The sequence below is a fragment of the Aedes albopictus genome, chromosome 2, assembly GCF_035046485.1.
Source record: "Aedes albopictus strain Foshan chromosome 2, AalbF5, whole genome shotgun sequence".
Taxonomy (NCBI): Eukaryota; Metazoa; Arthropoda; class Insecta; order Diptera; family Culicidae; genus Aedes; species Aedes albopictus.
The window spans coordinates 115,060,038-115,081,175 of record NC_085137.1 but is presented as its reverse complement, the minus strand read 5'-3'; the positions used below and the strand labels follow the sequence as shown (position 1 = coordinate 115,081,175).

Sequence of the window (21,138 nt, the reverse complement as noted above, 5' to 3'; positions counted from 1 at the left end):
TTTTTTTGCAGATCAACTAGACGTATACGCGTATATATTAAACTTTTATTATGCAGCTTTCGTCTTAAAAATAAGTTTAATTCCATTTTTCTTATGATCAACAGCTTTTCAACACTATCAAGGGATTTTTTCACCAGTCACGTACAACAAAAAGTATGACACTCTCAATATTTTTGATCATAACACTGGATCGCGTCTAAGGGAGCATCCATTAAGTACGTCACGCTAAAATTGAGAATTTTCAACCCCCCCTCTCCCTTTCGTACGGGTTTTTCCTATACTTAATACATTGCTTGTCACACTTTCACAAACCCCCTCCCCCTAGGACCGTGACGTACTTAATGGATGGCCCCTAAGTTTCAAATATAAACTATAGTAATTATGAATAATCAAACAAAAATATCATGAAAACAACTTGTTTAGTTCAGGTGGTAGCCTTTACAATAAAATCAGCATCAATATATATATTTTTTTTTGCTAGGTTTCTAGCTGCACTCTGAGTAGAGTTGAAACCTCTACACTAGACCCGAAGATAGAAAAGAGTACGTAATCTTTCAGAAGCAGTTTGCCAGCCGTACGCGGAAAATGATATCCATTAAGACACTGTTGCCTACTGACTCAGAAAGTTACGGTAGAAGGTTGGAAAGTTTTCAATTGGTCAGTCAGTCAGGATTTGCCTATGTAGTGTTATGGTCACACGGTTTGTGTTTGTCTTCTTGTTTGATTTTGAGGTATGGTTCAATATGTTTTTTTTTCTCGTGAAGTCAGTTGTCGTATGTTTGTTTTTTCCATCGAATCAATCGAGCCCCGTATGTTAAAGTATAGTCGATCCTGTGTCAAATTATTTTCTTGATTTCGCTAATCGTTTTCTACTTCTCTGTGTTCCTCTCTTGTGTCCTTAAATTGTGATCAGTTCAAAACCCACAGAAACATGTAACTGAACTTCTGATATTTTTCTGTTGGTGTCATAATACCATCTAAGAGTTGAACAAAAATACGCCAAGTTGGTCAGTTAATTGCAATAAAATTTCAAAATAATAAAGATTGCATGTCAACTATTATGTATTCATCCCCCTACAAATACTATGAAAACTATTAAAATTCGTTCAATTGTCCTACATAAACCATGTCATTTTCTCAAGCGTAGCCTAGAAATGTCAACCTAGTCATACACAAGTAACGTTGTTCAGTAAATAAAAAGCAGTCAGTTTTTGTCCAAAATGTCACGTCGAACGCATTGACGTCAACAATGCGTTTAAGTGTTCGCATGTTAGCTTCGAATCTATCAGCACAATTAAGTGCTGCAAATCTCCTTCCCACTATTAATTCTTCGGTCGATTTTAATTGCTTTATTTAAAGAAAATATGACCAACTAACATTGTAAAAATTCGAAAAAAGCGACTCTGACATTAATTAATTACTAATCCAAATCAGCCGAGAAACGTGGGAAATAGAGCCCAAACAACATTTTGAAGTCAGTTGGCTGTAAAAGGTTCCAAAACCTGTCACAAATCCTATAATACTTTTATTTGGATTTGTAACGATCTTCAAAACCTTCTTATATCCAACCGACTTGGAACTATTGCTTGGGAATAGACTCTACTGAGCCCCGGCGGTTCCTCCGTGTTTATCGAGCATGTCTGATGCATATGATCAGCCATACTCCATCTGCAGCAGCCGGTTCGTGATGAACCGTTGGAGGCGCATTGAAGTGTTAAAAAAAGGTGATATGTTTCACTAAAGAACACTACATTACAATAACCAAAATGAAACTCCTTCACTTTAATACCGTCAACCCCTGCGAACTTGGCCAGGGAATAAAATCAGCATCAAAATATAACTCTCGAAATAATTTACACAGAAAATTTTTTTTTTTTTTGTTACTAAATGTAAAAATTGTGAAATGTTTGAAATGTCATAACTTTTTTGTTTATCAGTTTACCATCACCAAAATTTTATGGTAGATAGCTGATATAATGGGTCATTTTCCCTAAAAAATTGACGTTGGTAAAAAGATAGGGTTTTGAGATATTTGAGTTTTTGTGACAAAGATCATATTTTTTTAAAGTAAAAAAAAGAAATTTTTTACAGTGTATATTTTCTAAGGAATCATCATTTAGTTATCTAACTTTGCTGAAAAATTTATAACAATCGAACAATCCGTTTTTGCTGTACAGCTTTTAGAATATTTTTGAACTATTTTCGCATGCACCCTTTTGAAAAGTTAGTCGTGATTGAAAATGAAGGTTTGATATCGAAAAATGGCGATTTAGATGAAATTGAAAAACTGTGCAAAGTTTCAGATATTTTTGAAATGGTCGCTCAGGATCGACTGACATGACTCCGTGGAATTCCTCAGGAAATAAAGGTGACAGACATTTGACTTGGCCATAGGTCAAGGCGATGGCGGTTAATCGTCCAGGATGAAGATATTTCGATTCGGAACTTTGCACCATCATGGGTGCTCAGGACTGAAAATAAGTGAATTAACTATGTCGATTTCCTCTCTCTTTTGTTGATATTTTGTTAATTGAGGTCAGATTCTGGAGAAGTTAATACATATTAAAATGAGTTGTATCTGTTGATATTCCCATGTTTACATTGGCTGTTGTCAAATGTAGTTCGACTCTGCGAAAATTCGTCTGTGTTGTTTATGATTTTAAAATGAATATGAAATTTGTTTCATCTACATGGCATACATTATTCTTCATAAAGAAAGTGAAATCTCAAACGAGTAATCCACCAAGTAATGGAACTGCCACTCTTACGGTTAAATTTTTACGGTGCTTTTTTTTTAATGTTTAGGGAAAAAGCACTCAATATCGATGGCTGAAGATATGTCAGCCAGAAGGGGGTCTCCAGTTAGCCAAGTGGTTAAGGCTATGGATCGCCAATCCGGAGATGGCGGGTTCGATTCCCGTTCCAGTCGGGAAAATTTTCTCGACTCCCTGGGCATAGTGTATCATTGTACTTGCCTCACAATATACAAGCTCATGCAATGGCAGGCAAAGAAAGCACTTCAATTAATAACTGTGGAAGTGATCAGAGAACACTAAGTTGAAGCGAGGCAGGCCAAGTTCCAGTGGGGACGTCGAGCCATAAAGAAGAAGAAGTTGTCAGCCAGAAAAAAAAAATGCAAACTAACTTTGCAATCAAGATGTATGCATGGAAAATTTACCTTTTGTTTGTTTGTTTGAAAAAGTACAGAAAGGAAAAAAAACGATTGACGTCTTACGACAAATGATGTATTGATAGCAAACACAGTTAAAAAACGTAAAAATCCGCGTGACATATTTTAGCATTGGATTGTCAAATGAGTGAAAAATAATATCATAAGAAACCAGATGTATTTGGATCAGGGCTGAAAATGTCAATTTACTTATCTGATGAAATTGTACGGCTTGACCAGTCCTGCAAGACTCCCTTATAGGACTGGTCTAGCCGCACACGTTTCTCAAACTTTATATTTTCAGGTTGAGCTTCTAAAATGAGCTGCGAGCGATTGTATCTAGACTAGTCTAGACAGTGACATCATCCGCACTATTTAGACACTTCAAGTCAAAAGCTCATACTTATTTCTTTAGTGCCTTCTTCAAAAATCTCATTTGAATAAGTCTACTAATAGAAATTATTGCATTTAAAAGGATCATGGTTTGGTGATAAAAAAAGGCTGCAATACTGTAAATTCAAACAATTTATAGATTGAGAACTATTAATTTTTCTTGAATAATGTCGAAAACAAAACTCAAAATCAATTTATTTCTGATTTCAAAGCTTTTCTCCCACCATTAAAAAAAAACAGTTTGCATCGCTTACGTGTAAAAGCTGTACAAATCGCACGCACGCCTTGAAACCGTCTTAATTGGGAATCGAAGAAATAAAGTCGTGAAAATGAATACCATTTCGGAAAATTTAAAAATAGACCATAAAAATGATCACACAAACACACGAATTACTGTTTTGCGTCTTGTTGAGAAACTATTGCAATCAATCGTCGCGTGGAAGTAGGTATCCGCTCTGTCTGACTTGTGGGTGTTTTCACCCGGATCGGCCAACAGTCTTCGATTCGCGCAGCATCATAACACCGAGGAACCGCTCGCGCACGCCCATCGTGGTCGTCGTCAGCTGTGCTGCTGCTGCTGATGCTCGGGCTTAGTTAGCATCGCACACGCGGCCGCGGCCCAAAGTTGATTTTGTCGGTCAAATACTCTGCCGGTCCAAAAATAGCTCAGTCGTTGCGATTGCTCAAACACGAAAAGATCGACGGGGAAAACCCATCGGAGCGCGGTGCTGCGGTCGAGTTTTTCCTTATTATTTCTGCATATCATTGAATTCGAAATCCACACAATTCATTCGGGACAGTTCCTAGCCTAAGGTAGAGCAAGTCGGAACCGCAATTCGAATTTCGCGCAATGATTTAATAATCGTTCCGGAAAAAAAGTTTGACTCGACAACGGTCACGAGAAACGCGAAAAAAAAGCGAATAAATATTAGTCAGCTGCAGCCCCGAACGAGTGGGCAGAGTGCAAAGGGCGATTAATTATCCGAGCGGAAAAAGGGGCGAGAAAAATGGGTAGTTTTCAGTCATCGCAGCATGGCCGCGAGGGACGAGATGACGATGGCGGAGGGGTGGAAACGGGTCAAGAACATGAAACCGATGGCGGTAGCAGCAGTCCGGATATGCTAGTCAGTGAAAGTTGTGCAACAATAGGCCGTAAATCAGAGAAACACGCGTTAAATAACGGAACTCTAACTGAAAATCATGGGAATAAAGTGGACTCCGGTCCTGATGGATCAGAGTCAAGTGATGGGGCGGAAAGGCGCCGAGAGTTGGCCGAGTTCCGCGAGGAACTGGGTAGAAAACGTGAACTGCGAAAATCGAAAATGGCTGACATCAAACAGGAGATGGATCAGCTTAGGAAGGGATTGGCGGCGGAGAAAGCCAAGAACCGAGCTCTCATAAAGTTCATCCAACAGAACCAAGAGCAAACAAAGGGCTCATCGGAAGACACAACAAACGGCGTCGCGGAAATTGCCATCATTGAGAGCGAAGCGTGTTACAACGACACGGAGACTCGCTCAGAACAAAGCGATGCTAGCCCTAACTGCACTACCACAACGCCCCAAGACGATGATGATCTACGCCTCGGATTAAAATGTGACCTGGCTGAGTCACAGCTTCAGCTTCAGCAAGCAAACAGCCAGATCCTGTCGCTTCAGTCCACCATTGACCAGCTTCGAGCGCAGGTTCAATCCCTTCAGACGCCCAGCGAAGAGGAGGAAGCCGCCCGAGCAGCACGGAACAAAGAATTTCGCCATCTGCAGGCCGAGCTTGCGGATTCGCAGTTCCATCTGCAGATCGCGAACGCCGAAGTGCTCTCGCTCCATAGCGACATCAACCAGCAGAAGAATCAAATCAAAGGACTGAAAGACGTCATCAAAGCCGGCAAAGAGATCATACAAATCAGAGAGGACCAAGTTGAACAAGTAAGTTTACCGCAGGTAGAGGATATGGGGTGTGGAAAATATGCCGCAAAGTGACCATGGGGAAAGTCATTAGTGAACTTGAGACAGTCGTGTATTTCTGAGGACAGGTGCGATGTGTTGTACTACGTGGAGAGGGCAGTATGTTTACGGAATTGATGCCAAAAAATATCGGTAAAGTACAGTGACTGGCCACGATGAACCTGAACTTCAACAAGGTGCTGTGGTGATTGGTATTTTAATTAGCAGTACCGGGCGGTATTTATTGAATTTATGGAAAATTTCTACGTGTGAACAATCGTTCAATTAAAATTGTTGACCTGTGAGTGAACAATTTGTTTAGCATCATTCGACATATGTATGGTTGACTGACGTATGAACTTGTTGTGCCAATTGTTGAAATGCGTCTAAGCTATAGCTATGTACGTCTGTTGTGACGATAAGTATTGCGTTGAGGATAATTGGAATGTTTTCTTAAGAAACACAGTCTCTTGACTGACTACCACTTCAAAAGTTATGCAATCCAGAAGAAGCTAAAACGAACTTCAGCAATTCTTTGTGGTATCCAAAGCAGTGCATTGAACTCCATCTAAAGCATCCTCAGTTTCCAATGAAAACTGTGATTAATCTGTCATGGCGGTTTATTAATTTTATATATACATCAGTAGTTCAGCTCCAGAGGCACGTTCTCCTTCTCGTTCCGTTGTCTCATTTGGAAATTAGCCATACAGGAGACAGTTTCGAGCATTTGAGCTGCTTGCTGACCTACATAAGAATAAGTTGAATTGTCCTTTCACATGCAATCATTCGAACAGAATTTCCTGATTCAGGCAACGTAGAAGAATTTTATCTTTGAAAAGGTGATGCTGTCATAATGGATTACCTGAATATGAACAAGATAAATCTGGTTTTTTGTTTCGCCATCAGTAGTCCGTCTTCAGAGATACCGACGCAATCTCATTTTGATACTTTCAAATTTTGGACTTTTTAGACTTTTGAATTATGGTTCTGGTTTATCTTGGTTATTATATTATCCATTGTTTTCTGAACACGTTACACTAAACTCTATAGCTCTGAAACCTGCGACTCCATAGACTCCACTCCGGTCAAATTTCTGTCGACTTCCTTTATTTTTGTTGAGGCTGCGCCGCCATGAGCCTCTGGATCTGCCTCTGCTGCGATGTCTTGCTGGGTACCAATCTAACACTTGCTTACAGATTTCATTTCCGCCCTCCTATTCCGGTCACAATTTTTTGTTGCTAACGACATTCAATAGAGCTCCGCGTTGGATTGGCCAAATTCTAGAAATTTAATTGCTTTGACATGTCTTATCATCTTATATACCATTTGATGTTTGGCTACCTCCAAACCTAGATTCTTAAAATTTCAGCCCTCTGTGATGGAAACTCATTGCGCCACAGATATCAGACTTAGAAAAATAGTGGAAATTGTAGAAAAAATGCAATTTTCTCAGCGAAAAACGGTCCGTTGGAAAAGTTATTGTCTAAACTTTAAAATGGTTGTGTTGTTGGGGTAATACGATTTATTAAAATTAGTAAAAATGGGTAATTATTGACACAATAACGTTTTTGCCCAATTTGGACCATATCTAACGAATTAATTAATTTGCAAGGCTTCAAGCCAAAATGTGCCAGGAAAAGGACGGGAACCTTTTGACATCCCAACGTGAGGAGATCGGAGCTTTTGACAGGCCAGTGGAAGCAGCACATCCACAAACACTATTAAGAATTTCTTCAGAAGTTCTTTCTGGGATTCTCCCAGAAACTAGGATTGTTCCGGGATGTCCTTCCAGGATTCCCCCAGAGATTCCTTCTGGGATTCCTCCTGGTGTTCTTTTGCGAGTTTCTTCCATAGTACCATCTGAAGATTTCTTGCAGCAATTTCACCCAGGATTCCATCCGAGATTGCTCCAGTATGTTTTTTTCGGAATTGTTTCAAGATTTCTTACAAGAACCCCTGCCGAAAAGATTCCCAAGTAACACAATTGTCACAGAAGAGTAACGGCAGAGCAGGTTTTTGTTGCGCTGAAGTCAATCATTCAGCTTACTTTGGAAGGTTTTGAGGACAACTTTGAGTTCAATAGATTTCAAAAAACCTTCCATGGCGAAGAGAAAAAAAAACTGCCGAAAATACGTAAGTTCCACTATCTAAAAATGACGCAAGCAGATTTTAAATATCTTTTTGCAACTCAGCACTATGAAATTTGATTTATACTTGCCATATCACAACGGACTAGTTTTTCGTACTTTACCAAACAATTGTAATATGATTCATGATGCAACTGATTTCGGTTGTTTTATGAATCATAATGCAATTATTTGATTCACAACCAGAGTTGTCACGGCAAGAGCTTGCCAAATTGTCACGGTTATAGTACAGCTTGCTTGATCAAAATTGAGTGTCTAGCATGACCGTTCCCACCGAACCACCGCGAAGCACGATGGTACTGATGGAAATGATCATATTCTAGTGATTTGTTTTTCATTGCAAAAATGTTTTGTAACTCGTTGCAAAACTCGATTTTTACAGCGCACATGTAATCCCATTTTTTCATGATGAATATGAATTGCCTTTTTCGAAGATATTCGGTGACATTGAATCTAGATAGGTCGAAATTACATTTTCAGCATAGCATAGGCGATTGTAAACTAGGCCGTCCCTTATTTTGCAAAAATTGGAAATGTTATAAGTTCGTTAGTAGAAAATGATCGTTTTAGCTAAGAAATGATCGTGTCAAAATTTGAAGTCCGTATCTCAAGGCTAAGTGGTCCCTCAAGGGGCCTAAAGTTGTCAAAAATTGTATGGGACCAAAAAAACTTGAAATTTTTTTCGACAAAAAAAATACGCTATTCTTCTAAAACCGGTGATTTTAGGACCCTGAAGGGCCAAAAATGTGCTTAGATTTACGATATCTCTACTCGTTTTTGAGTTTTTGAACAAAATAGGGTAAGTTTCCTTCGGAATCTAAAAGAATGTTCAAAAATGCTTATTTTTCAGTCGTTTTTTGTCAATATCTTGGAAAAGAGTAGAGATATCGCAAATCTAAACAAATTATTGGCCCTTTAGGATCCTATAATCACCGGTGAGTATTGTGTTGTTCTTTGCTGTGCATGCATCGCTCCTGTAAGGGGTGAGTATGGCAACATAATCGATCGCGTTCGCTATTGTCTCGAGTGAAAATCAAAACAATAGATGCGCGGGTGTTTAATGTTCAGTATAGTGTTGTTCTTGGCTGTGCATGCATCACTCCTGTAGGGGTGAGTATGGCAGCATAATCGATCGCGTTCGCTATTGTCTCGAGTGAAAATCAAAACAATAGATGCGCGGGTGTTTAGTGTTCAGTATTGTGTTGTTCTTTGCTGAGTATTGTGTTGTTCTTTACAGAGAAGAACATTAATCAAGACAATTAGATGATCGGCATTGAACCACAAAAACCCCACAACAATTGTTGAGATCTTTCCAATATTATTTATTTATAAATAATTCTACTTCAGTATATTTATTTCATAACTGCTTATAAGTTGAAAATTCGCTATTTTCAACATCCTTTCATCTATTGGAAGATGCTTCAGTTCTGGGCTCTTTCTAAGTTGATGAAGGGATTTATAAATGCTTGCAAGGACTTGGCCAGGTGTGTGGAGCTGAGTGAATCTATGACATTGTAGATAGTAGCGACATCAGCAATGTCAATGGAAATATTCAGCTTTGCAACTCCATCCAAGATCTGTGCAAGTATTCATGCTATGCTATGCTATGCTATGCTTTAGGATCCTATAATCACCGGTTTTAGTGGAATAGCGCATTTGTTTTGTCGAAAAAAAATTCATGTTTTTTTGGTTCCATACCATTTTTGACAACTTTAGGCCCCTTGAGGGACCACTTAGCCTTGAGATACGGACTTCGAATTTTGACACGATCATTTTTTAGCTAAAACGATCATTTTCCACTAACGAACTTAAAGTATTTCTAAATTTTACAAAATAAGGGACGGCCTATTGTACACATCGTGGGTCGCTACAATGCTCAGTTTGAGATGTTTTGAAAAATCTAGCACGTAGTGGCGATAAAATAACGTTTTGTATTAACGCCTTTTTCTACGTGTTAGAGTTGGTCGAAACAAGCATCACATTGTATACCTGGCCACGTCCTTACAATCGCTAGGAAAGGGTAGGAATGTTAGTTTAACGTCTACTTGAAGATACAAGGTACCCAAACTATCTCTATAGACGTTAAGGATAAGGAATTTGTGTTGGTAGGGTGGGATTGTTATGAGGAGCTCTATTCGAAAATCTAGAGCGCAGTTGACATTATTGATGGATGGTTTACAGATCTGTCAAATGTACTTACCTTGCTATCCCTGAAAGAAAGCATATTGGTATATAAAAACAAAAATATAAATAACATACACATTTGCATATCAATATTGAAGTTATTGAAGGGGCCGAAATATTCAGGCAGCCTATCAATGTATGGCAAACACAAGATTGAATATGAAAAAAATAAATAAACAGATAAAAAACAGAAATCGTTCGCAGTAAAAGTCAAAACACTAAACGATCAAACGATCAAATCTGACTATACATGTCAATGGTTGCTACTCCGTGATTGATCTGAGCTGGTACTAATTGCACTGAGATCCAATTGAATAAGGGCTGGGACACTCCACTTATTCTCAAAGTGCAATTCTAGCAGCTCATACATTTTGGATCAATAACGGCACCGGCCACGTCCTTATAGTCAGTTGGGAAGGGAGAGGAATGTTAGAGTGTGCTGGTTGTTGCTACTAAAGACCGAGATCACCTCTGCATCCCCACAACCAGCACGGACTGGGGTATTTGTTAGACGGAAAGGATGGGAGATCTGGGAGTCACCGTTGGGTCGGTGATGCGATCCATGGATAGGGGTTATTTATAGTGTTCGTAAGGTGATAGATTGTGTGGTGAATAAGGTGAGTGAATAAGGTCAAGCGGCACAGCACGCTTTTTGGTTGCATAACTTGTAGGCGTTATATACACTGTGCTGTGAGTGGAAGTTGGAAGGAAGGGAAACGACTTTTTTACAATTCGTTTCTGGTTCTAGCGATGGCTATGAACATATGAATATACATGAGTTGTATATGTGGAGAAGAGAGAGAGAGGAAGTGGATAGAAAAATACAAAGAAGGATGAAAGGGACGGACCAGGGATTGAACCCATGACCTTCTGCATACGAATCAGAAGCGGTAGCCACTAGACCTCTAAGCCCGTCAAAACACTAAAAAACAGAAACTAGGCAGGAAAATAGCAAAATTGAAACTTGATGTGGTAGATCTTTCGCCGTAACGCACCATTTCAAGGTGATCTGCGTACGTTACGAAATAAGGTCGAAATTACATTTTCAGCATTGCAAAAAACGATCCGTTTTATATTTTAGTACAAGGCAGCGTGCATCGTATTAACGCATTTTTATATTAAAACCTAAATCATGTATATGGACCGTAAAGCACGATGATATTTTACTTTCCTTTAGAGCGTTACGTAATTTGCGAACGGTACCTAAACATTTTCAAAATAAATTATTAAAAAACACCAACGAATGGAATAAAAGTGGAATAAACTGTTTCTATTAAGACAGTTCAGTTTCTAGTTGAACTTGAACTTTGCTGTGGCTTTCATTGAATGTACACAGTTCAAATTTTAAACATATTCGAAAAATAGTCCAGACCTGGACCTGAAGCATCACACGACCTACACATTTTCAAAAAGATTATTTATTCGAAGGCGATTCTGGATATCAAAACATAAAATCATCATTGCAACGCCTTTTCTGCAATATGGCACTCTAACTTTGTACAATGAAAGCAGGAGGAGCGATACTAGTTTTGCCAAACCGAAAAACCCAAAAAAAAATGTCAAAAAAGACGATAGAACCTGATAAAACCCGCAAAACTTTTCCGGGATTTAGCTACTTTTTTGATCTTTTTTCGGCCTTTTTTTAGGTTTTTTGGTTTGGCAAAACTAGTGTCGCTCCCTCTGAATAAAAGCCAAATTCGAATATCAAATGTTGTGGAATGATCATATAGAGTAAATACTAAATCGAAGATCTTCGATTCTAGCATTGGGTAATATGTATTTCAACAGTCTAGGTAGTTCATCATTGTTAATTTCCTACTGCATCCGAAAAAATTACCGAGCGGATGTTTTGTTGTTGTTACTCCATACTGCATGTAGCGGGCATTTCAAAATATCGGCGGCTGAAAATGACGTTTCCATTGGAAAGTCACTGGAACGATAGCGTAAGCCATCGCCTTCATTAGCTAAGCCGGTGTGAAGAAATGCAAATATTTAAACCTGGCTTAAGAATTTGGCTTAACTTTAAGCGTGGTTTAAGGTCAACCAGGCTTACGTCGTTAAACCGGGTAGGTGAAGAAATCGGCCCTTAGTGAGATAACGTTGCCCACCGTGCTCTCATGGACAGTGCATTTGCAACAAAAAAAAAATGTTACTCAATGGGGACGCATGGTAGCTATTTGATTTACGAAGGGCATTAACCCTTTATAAGGCCGAGAAAACTAGAAGAGTTATCAACGCATACTATTATGGAAATGATTATACTCATGATTACATGTACAAAACAATTTTTGTTTGAAAGAAACTCTCAAAAATCTAGGTGGCAATATAGTTGCCACTGCCCGTTCAGCCCAAAAACGCTGGTGGCAATATAGTTGCCACTGCCCGTTTACCCCAAAAACGAGCTTTTGAGGTGGCAATATAGTTGCCGCTGCCCGTTTAGGCCACCAGCGCTGGTGGCAATATTCTTGCCACTGCCCGTTTAGGGTACTTTTCTTCTTTTGACTTCGACAAAAAGCCGGAAAGGAGATCTGAGAGTGGATTAGGGCTTAACCCATAATTTAAACCGTGTAGTGCAGCTCATATCAACCCATAATTTGATTATATCTTAAAATATTTAACAAATCTATAGTTTTACAATAAGTTTGAGCTAATTTTCTTCACGCGGTCAAATTTTGCCATTTTTGAGACTACAAATGGCTCCCAAATTATTTTTTAAGCTTTGTTTAGTACCAAAAAAATACCAGGCGTTGTTAGTAATCCTAATTTTGAGTAAACCAAAAAAGAGGTTCGAAATAGATTGTTATAAAACAGAAAAAAATAAAAACAGTAGGTGGCAATATAGTTGCCACTGCCTTATAAAGGGTTAACCTTCACATCCCGACCCCCAACATCTCATTTTTAAAATGCTGGCATTTCGACAATTTTCATCTGTTTTAAGTCACCCTCAATCGATCACAAATTGGTGCAAGTTTATTACACCCAAGTGACCATGCAATATCCGGAACCATTCCGGAGATATTCCAGATTATACTGGGGTCAGGGAGGGTGCCGAAATGGCTAAAAATGATTATTTCGTGTGTTATTGTGTTTGAACCATCGATTTTCAGCGAAATTTTCATTGCGAAAAATAAAACACAACTGCGATAATCAGATTTGAAAAAGATGACCCATCTGGATCACCGTGACAGGTTCCGCAGGGGCCGCATTGAGGACACTTCTGGTTTTCATCCAAAACATGTCGTGCGACATATCAAACTTCATGATTCCGAATGACTCAGTCAGAAACGATACCCTGAAGTCTGTATCAACTAATATGGCCACCCCGGAACATGTAGCATAGGTTCCACGGGGGTGACATATTGGACATTTCTGGATTGCAACCAAAACATGCCGTGCGACGTATCAAACTTTATTATTTCGAGAGAATGGGACAGAAAAAAAATGACTGAAGCTTGTAGCAACTGATATGCCCGCTCCGGAGCACCTGAAACAGGTTCCGCGGGGGCCTCTCAAACACAATAACACACGAAATAATCACTTTTAGCCATTTGGCAAAACAGACACCTCCCCCACCCCCTGACCCCACTACAATACGGAATATCTCCGGAATGGTTCCATATATTACATGACCACTTGAGTGTAGTAAACTTGCACCAATTAATGATCGATTAAGGGCGACTTCAAAAAAATCGGATAGAAATTGACGAAATACCAGAATTTTCAAATGAGTTGTCGGGGGTCAGGTATGTGAAGGTTAATAGAAAAGCTCCACATTTCTCATTGAAAAGCGTAAAAATAGTAAGATTCAAAATAACGTGACATTCATCCAATTTGATAGTAGTACTTAAAGTATTGGGATATCAACCCAGAGATTTGCTTCATCTTGACAACATAAATCAATTACGAAAGCCTTGCATTGCATCGGTAAACTGGGCTCGGAAAGTCCGCAAGTGACAATATTTTCTTTAACCTTGACATCGCTCAGTTTTACAGCGTGATAACGCCCTATTTATAGTTTTTTTTTTACTCAAAACAGCAATAATCAGAGAATAATAAGCAACAAAACACCAGCAAACATTTTCACCATCGTCTCAATGTCTTTCCCTTTGTTGTCCCACCACCGGTTCGCATCGCAATTCCACCCAAGTCAAAAAGCGTGCATATTTACACCAACCCCCCACGTCGTCATCAGGGGTTTTATTCCGTTGTTACTATCGTAGCCGTAACATTTTTTTTTATTTCATGCGCCTTATTTTCCCTTTCTTTTCCCTCCCCCCAGCTTAAGGCGAAGTTGCGCCAGATCGAGGACTCACTGCACGAGCGGGAGCTGCAAATTATGTCCACCGATCTACGCCGCGAGTACGAACGACAAATGGCCAACATCCGCAATCTGCGCGAACTTTACGAGGAACGGGAACGTGTCTCCCGGATGGAGCGTGACAATCTGCTGCGCCAGCTGGAGCTGCGTAAAAACGACCTGGAAGCCGAACAGGAGAAGTATGTTGCACTGCATGTTGATTGTTGGTATAATAAGGTACCTACATTGCCCAAGAGACGCCGACGACGACGACGACGACGAGACGGACTTTTTAATCCTTTTGTTTCGCTTTTCGTGGCGGTGGGAAGCATCGCGAGACGCATTTCAATTAAACGAGCTGTAAACAGAGCGTAAACATTAAATTCCCCTGGGAGCTTCGAATTATTCAGAATTTTTAAATGAATTGTGGCTAACGAGGCGAATCTAAGGGTTTTCTGTGCATATAACTTTGGGAACATTATTCATAAATGGGCCGGTACCACTGAACGCTTGAGATAATCTGCACTAGGTATGTAGAGCATGTGCGCCGCCAGGATCATAGGTATAATAGGAGGAGGGCTGAGAAAGGCCGTGCATTCCCCCTTGCCAGTGGCGTAGCCACGGGAGGGAGGTGTTTCAGGGTGAACACCTACCTACCAACCCTACCCCCAACTCCCCCCCCCTCACCCCACGGCAAAATTTTTGGCACCAATTTTCAGAATAAAAAACTTTTAGGTGAAAAAATGTTTCGGCTTCGCCGCTATTTGGAAATTACGACTCAAATTTAATGTATTTGACCTCATTGTTCATAGTTGTTTACGAAAAGTTATCAATGATCGTAGAAAACCCCTCCCAGAGCAAATTTCTGGCTACGCAACTGCCCCTTGCCACTTAAATATAATCGACCTTAACTGCAATGGAGTGTAAATTGATATAGTGTTTTGATATTTTAAATATGTCCTTAGTCTTAATCTTGGCATGGAAAGCATGGAATAAGTTACAATTGTTAGGACAGAGAAAGCTAACAGTGAATAACTGTAAAAGCTGAGAAGCAGGATTTGTCCAAATAAGGACATCTTGTCAAGAATAAGAAGAAGAAGTAAAAATTAGGCTTATGGGTTTATGTTCCCAATATTAAAGGATGTTGGCGATGTTCTAGGTATTGGCAATCTTCAAGAAAGTCCATTCCCTAATAACATCTCTCTCTCTCTTCTTGGCGTAACGTCCTCACTGGGACAAAGCCTGCTTCTCAGCTTAGTGTTCTATGAGCACTTCCACAGTTATTAACTGGGAGCTTCCTCTGCCAATGACCATTTTGCATGTGTATATCGTGTGGCAGGCACGAAGATACTCTATGCCCAAGGAAGTCAAGGAAATTGTCTTTACGAAAAGATCCTGGACCGACCGGGAATCGAACCCGTCACCCTCAGCATGGTCATGCTGAATACCCGTGCGTTTACCGCCTCGGCTATATGGGCCCTCCCTAATAACATCTTTTAGTCAAATAGACTAGAAGAGGCTCCTAAAGCCTTAATAAAACCAAAATAAATAATATGAAGTTTAATGACGGTTCTCAAAACCTCAACAAGGCTAATTGGCATTTTGATTGCCAATTTAGATATTTGGATTTAGAATTCAAGAATAATTTATAAATTATTAACAAATTTTAAAAACGGAAAACTCTTTTGAACAAACAATAGTTTAAAGATTCTATAATCTCTGAGAAATATTTCGGAAGTACGCAAAAATTTTCTCAAAAATGAAAAAAAGCTATATTTCTTTCAAAATTGTATTTGTTCTTTAAGATTTCAAAAGTGTAGCAGCTACATAAGGTTATTCGCCAATTGTTGAAGCGAATTTTACTGCACATATTCACATAGTTGACTGTAGTTTTCAACACACTTTTGAAATTTTAACAATGAATAATGGTTTTTTTTTTCACGTTGACATCTAGCTACTGATTAGATCTTCTGCTCTATTGAGTGACATTTATCACAGTTATCACATGCGATAGATATTAGCTTGTGAATGCGGACATTTTCAAAGGTGGTTACGTCGATTATGCGATCATGGGCAGTTTAGTTTTCATTTGTTTATCCGTACATGATGATCAAGTCAAGTACAAGACACTGAAGACGACCTTACAGTTGAGGTCGAAATACGTATCTGTCAAAGGATGCAAATTCTTAGTGGAATTCAAAGGAACAGTACTTAACGCGATTTTCTTTTTATTTATGTTTTCGATCACCTGGCAATCGTTTGACTGATTTGTCCATAACTTAGTTCAGAAACCTGATATTGAAATGTGCTGTTCGGCAAAGTTGTAGATTAGGATTTTTCCTACAATTATCATTAAAGACGCCATATTCTAACTTTTATAAATACGGCACTAGAGAGCTAGTACCACCTACTCATACTAAACGATCGAAAAATCCGATCGTTTAGTATGAGTAGGTGTTACTAACACTTTTACGATGTAAATGTTAGAGTTAGCATATGGCGTCTTTGGTGATAATTGTAGGAAAAACACTAATCTACAACTTTGCCGAACACAACATATTAATATAAGGCTTCTGAACTGAGTTATGAACAAATGAGTCAAACGATTGCCAGGTGATCGAAAACATCCTTGGTTTCCGGAGGTTTCAGAAAGATATCAAAAATATTTTTCGGGATGTTTCAGTGCTCAAGATGTACCAATGCGTTTCAAGCCGATTTATAAGGCTTTAGCCAACTTTCAAGGTTGCGTAGAGGGAGTTCCAATAGGGGCTAAAAGCTGTTTCAGGGCATTCTAGATGGTTTCCCCTGATTTCATAACGCACCTGAAAGCTTCTGAAAACCAATGACACTCGCTGAAGCCGCCTGGAACACCCTGAAACCCCCCCCCCCCCCCCCACCCCCCCAAATAAAACCCTGAAACCTTCCGGAAAACCCTGAAACAACCTGAAAAGATCCTAAATCACCACTGCAACCTTCTTAAATACCTATAGAACTCTTCTAAAAGTGCCTGACACCCTTTGGGACGTCCTTGACCCTTTCTCAGTTCTTGCAACTTTCTAAGATCCCCCGAAACAGTTCATTTCATTTATTTAGTTAACATCAAATTCATGATAATACTGAATCAACAATTTGCCGTCATAATACTCGATTTGCAGCTGCAGCTCTCCAACGTCGGTCACGCCCAACCCTCGCCAGATCACGCTCCACCTGGTCCGCCCATCGTGCTCTCTGCGCTCCACGCCTTCTTGTACCAACCGGATGGTTAGCAAACACCAACTTTGCAGGGTTGTTGTCCGGCATTCTTGCAACATGCCCTGCCCACCGTATCCTTCCGGCTTTGGCTACCTTCTGGATGCTGGGTTCGCCATAAAGTGCAGCGAGCTCGTGGTTCATCCTTCTCCGCCACACACCGTTCTCCTGCACGCCGCCGAAGATCGTCCTTAGCACCCGTCGCTCGAAAACTCCGAGTGCTTGCATGTCCTCCTCGAGCATCGTCCACGTCTCGTGCCCGTAGAGAACCACCGGTCTTATTAGCGTTTTGTACATGGTACATTTGGTGCGGGGGTGAATCTTTTTTGACCGCAGTTTCTTCTGGAGCCCATAATAGGCACGACTTCCACTGATGATGCGCCTTCGTATTTCACGGCTCACGTTATTGTCAGCCGTTAGCAAGGAACCGAGGTAGACGAATTCTTCTACCACCTCGAAAGTATCCCCGTCTATCGTAACATTGCTTCCAAGGCTTGTCCTGTCTCGCTCAGTCCCACCTACCAGCATGTACTTTGTCTTAGCCGCATTCACCACCAGTCCGACCTTTGCTGCTTCACGTTTCAGGCGGGTGTACTGTTCTGCCACCGTTCCAAATGTCCTAGCAATAATAGTTCTAGAACTCCCTGAAACCCCGGAACACACTTGGAACGTGTTGAAACTCATTAGAACACTTCTAAAGCCCCTTGAAAACTCCTGAAATCCCCTAGATATTTCCTGGAACACCCCTGAAAGCCCCTGGAACACTCCCAAACTGCCTTGGAACACTCTTTGAACCCCTAGAACACCGCTGACGTTCCCTGGAACGCCAAAGAAAGCCCATAAAACTCCAGCATTGCCCTTCAAATCCCTTGTAAACCCCTGGAACGCAACAGAAACTCTCTAGAGTGCTTCCAAAACCCTTTGATATCCCCTGGAACACACCTAGAACGACTCTAGAACCCCCATCATAGACCATAACAGGCTGTCTAAAAAAACACAATGTTCGAAAAGTCAAGGTGCTCCAGGCTCCACCCTTAAATGAAGATATACTTATTCGAAACATTTTCGTAGAACATTTCGATTTTCTAAAAAAAAATCATGTAGAGGTTTCGTCAGGGCGATTTTCGCAAAAAAAAATGAAAACTTGACCATTCAACAAGTGAAGTTGTAATTTTAGCCTATAACTCTTTCAAATATACGTACATTAGGGTATATTTGAAATATTGTACATTCACCAAAAGCGTAACATATCAGTTTCTAGAAAATATATTTGAAATATTATTTTGAGAGAAATGACGCAAATAAATAGTACTATCATACCAAACTTGTATGATTGAAAATAAAAAAATGGACGTGTATTTTTTATCAAATTTTGATGAAAAAATCTCAAAAAATAGTCATTTAATCAGCAACAAGACGGTTCTGCCGTCAACATAAACACAATATTTCAAATACTAATACACTCCAAGAACGACTAGGGGTACCTAGAAAAAATACAAAAATATTGAAAAAGTCTGAAGTTGAAAAAGTATTACGAAAAAATATTGTTATGAGCACTCTTAATAAAAAGGGACATTTTTCAAGAATCGCCCTGGCGAAAACTCTTAGTATTTTTTTAAGAAAATCTAAATGTTTTACAATAATGTTTCAAATATGCATATCATTAATTTGACGTAGACCACCTTGAATTTTCGAACATCCATTTTTTTGGGACAGCCTAATATTGAATTCCCCATGAATTAAAACGCCCCTGAAACGTTCCTGAAATCGAAAAAAAAAATCTGGCAGGCATCCCGAGCAAAGTCCAACAACAAAATTACAGCAAATCGAAAACATGATTTGTATTCAGCAACAAATTGATATCACATTTTGATATCAATTTACCTTTACTTAATTTGATTTCAAATTTTGTTTTCGGTTTGTTGTCATTTTAAATTAATGTAAATATTTAGTTTTAGAATAATTTTAAATCTTTTAGTAAACCATGTAAAGCAATTCTAGGAATATATCATTAGTGCAATTACACTGGAACCTCTTTTTATGCACATGGCTGGGACTGCATAAATTAAAAATGTGCATAAATCAAAAAAAGGCATAAAAAGAGGGAAATTTATGCATAAATTAAGTTTGGGCTTTAATTAGATAATCTGGTTTGCGAGAACAGATCTTGCTCCTGGGCAGATGAGGTAGGGCTAAGGGGGTTTCCAGAATGTTCCCAGAGAGCCCAAAAAGGGGGTTCCAAGGGGCTTCAGGGGCGTTTTAAGGGGTTATTTCGGGGGGTTTGAGGAGCCTTACAAGGGTGTTCTGTCAGGATTTTTTGGTGTTTTCATGGGATTACGGAGAGTTCTGGGGTATTTCAATAGTATTAAGTGGGTTTCAGGGACGTTCCAAGGGGCTTTAGGGGCAATTCAAGGGATCTCAGGAGACTTTAAAGGGTGCATGAGGTTTGAGGGGCAATTTAAGGTATTTCAGAGTCTGCTCTGAAATGCCTCAAAAATCCCCCTTGAACCCCCCGGCGATCCCATGTAACGCACCTGAGAGGCTTCGAAACCCCAGAGAATTTCTCCGTAACGCTACCGTAACGCCTCTGAATCCCCCGAAAATGCTCTGAAACGTCTTGAAATGCCTCCGAAATCCCCCTTAAACCCCCTCGGACCCTATGTAACGCACCTGAGAGGCTCCGAACACCCTGAAAACTCCTCCGTAACGCTAACGTAACGCCTCCAAATCACGCCGAAAATGGTCTGAAACATTTTGAAATGCCTCCGAAATCCCCCTTAAACCCCCTCGGACCCCATGTAACGCACCTGAGAAGCTCCGAACACCCCGAAAACTCCTGCGTAACGCATAAGTAACGCCTCTGCATCCCGCCGAAAATGCTCTGAAACGTCTTAAAATGCCTCCAAAATCCCCCCTAAAACCCCCTCGGACCCCATATAACGCACCTGAGAGACTCCGAACACCCCGAAAACTCTTCCGTAACGCTTCCGTAACGCCTCTGAATCACGCCGAAAATTCACTGAAACATTTTGAAATGCCTCCGAAATCCCCCTTAAACCCCCTCGAACTCCATGTAACGCACCTGAGAGGCTCCGAACACCCCGAAAACTCCTCCGTAACGTTTCCGTAACGCCTCTGAATCACGCCGAAAATGATCTGGAACATATTGAAATGTCTAAAAAAAATCCTCCTAAACCAAAACCCCTAAAAACGCCTCCATAACGGCTTTGAAACCAGCCTAAAATGCTCTGAGACTCCTGAAATGACCCACTCGGAGCCCATGTAACGCACATGAGACCTTCGGACACACCCAAAAACGAACCTGTAGCCTTCCTTTGCTCTCATCTGTAAAAACCCCCTGGTCGCCGTTGCAATAGTTCCTGTCATTATTAAATATTCTTATGCACAATATTGGTTCTGAGTAGCTCTCCCTCTTTTTATGCAGGGCATAAAAAAAGGTGCATAAATTAAAAGTGCATAAAAAAAAACATGCATAAAAAGAGGTTTTAGTGTATATTATTGCATTTATTAATTGATATCAACTGAAAAACTCTACATTTAACGATTTTTCATTTTTCTTGCACTGATTACAAAAACAGTTATCAATTTGCTATCATCGATAGCAGGAAGTGTTTTCAATTTGCTGTTACAGGAACATTTTTCTGCTCTCATTTTTGATGTTTTAATCGTTAAAACGACCAAAACGATAACAACCTGAGTTATCAAAATTTGCAATATCACAACATCAAAATTTGT

At 39.9% G+C, this 21,138-nt stretch overlaps 1 protein-coding gene across 1 annotated transcript in view; it reads left to right on the top strand.

Annotated features, from left to right (window-relative positions):
- Positions 1-4,150: 4,150 nt before the first annotated feature.
- The window catches only part of LOC109419905 (restin homolog), a 39,864-nt gene continuing 22,876 nt past the window's right edge, over positions 4,151-21,138 (top strand). Inside the window, exons 1-2 of the mRNA XM_019694188.3 lie at positions 4,151-5,487; positions 14,116-14,333. Of these exons, the coding sequence (XP_019549733.3) occupies positions 4,570-5,487; positions 14,116-14,333 (1,136 nt within the window). The 5' untranslated portion in view covers positions 4,151-4,569. The remainder of the gene's footprint in view (positions 5,488-14,115; positions 14,334-21,138) is intronic.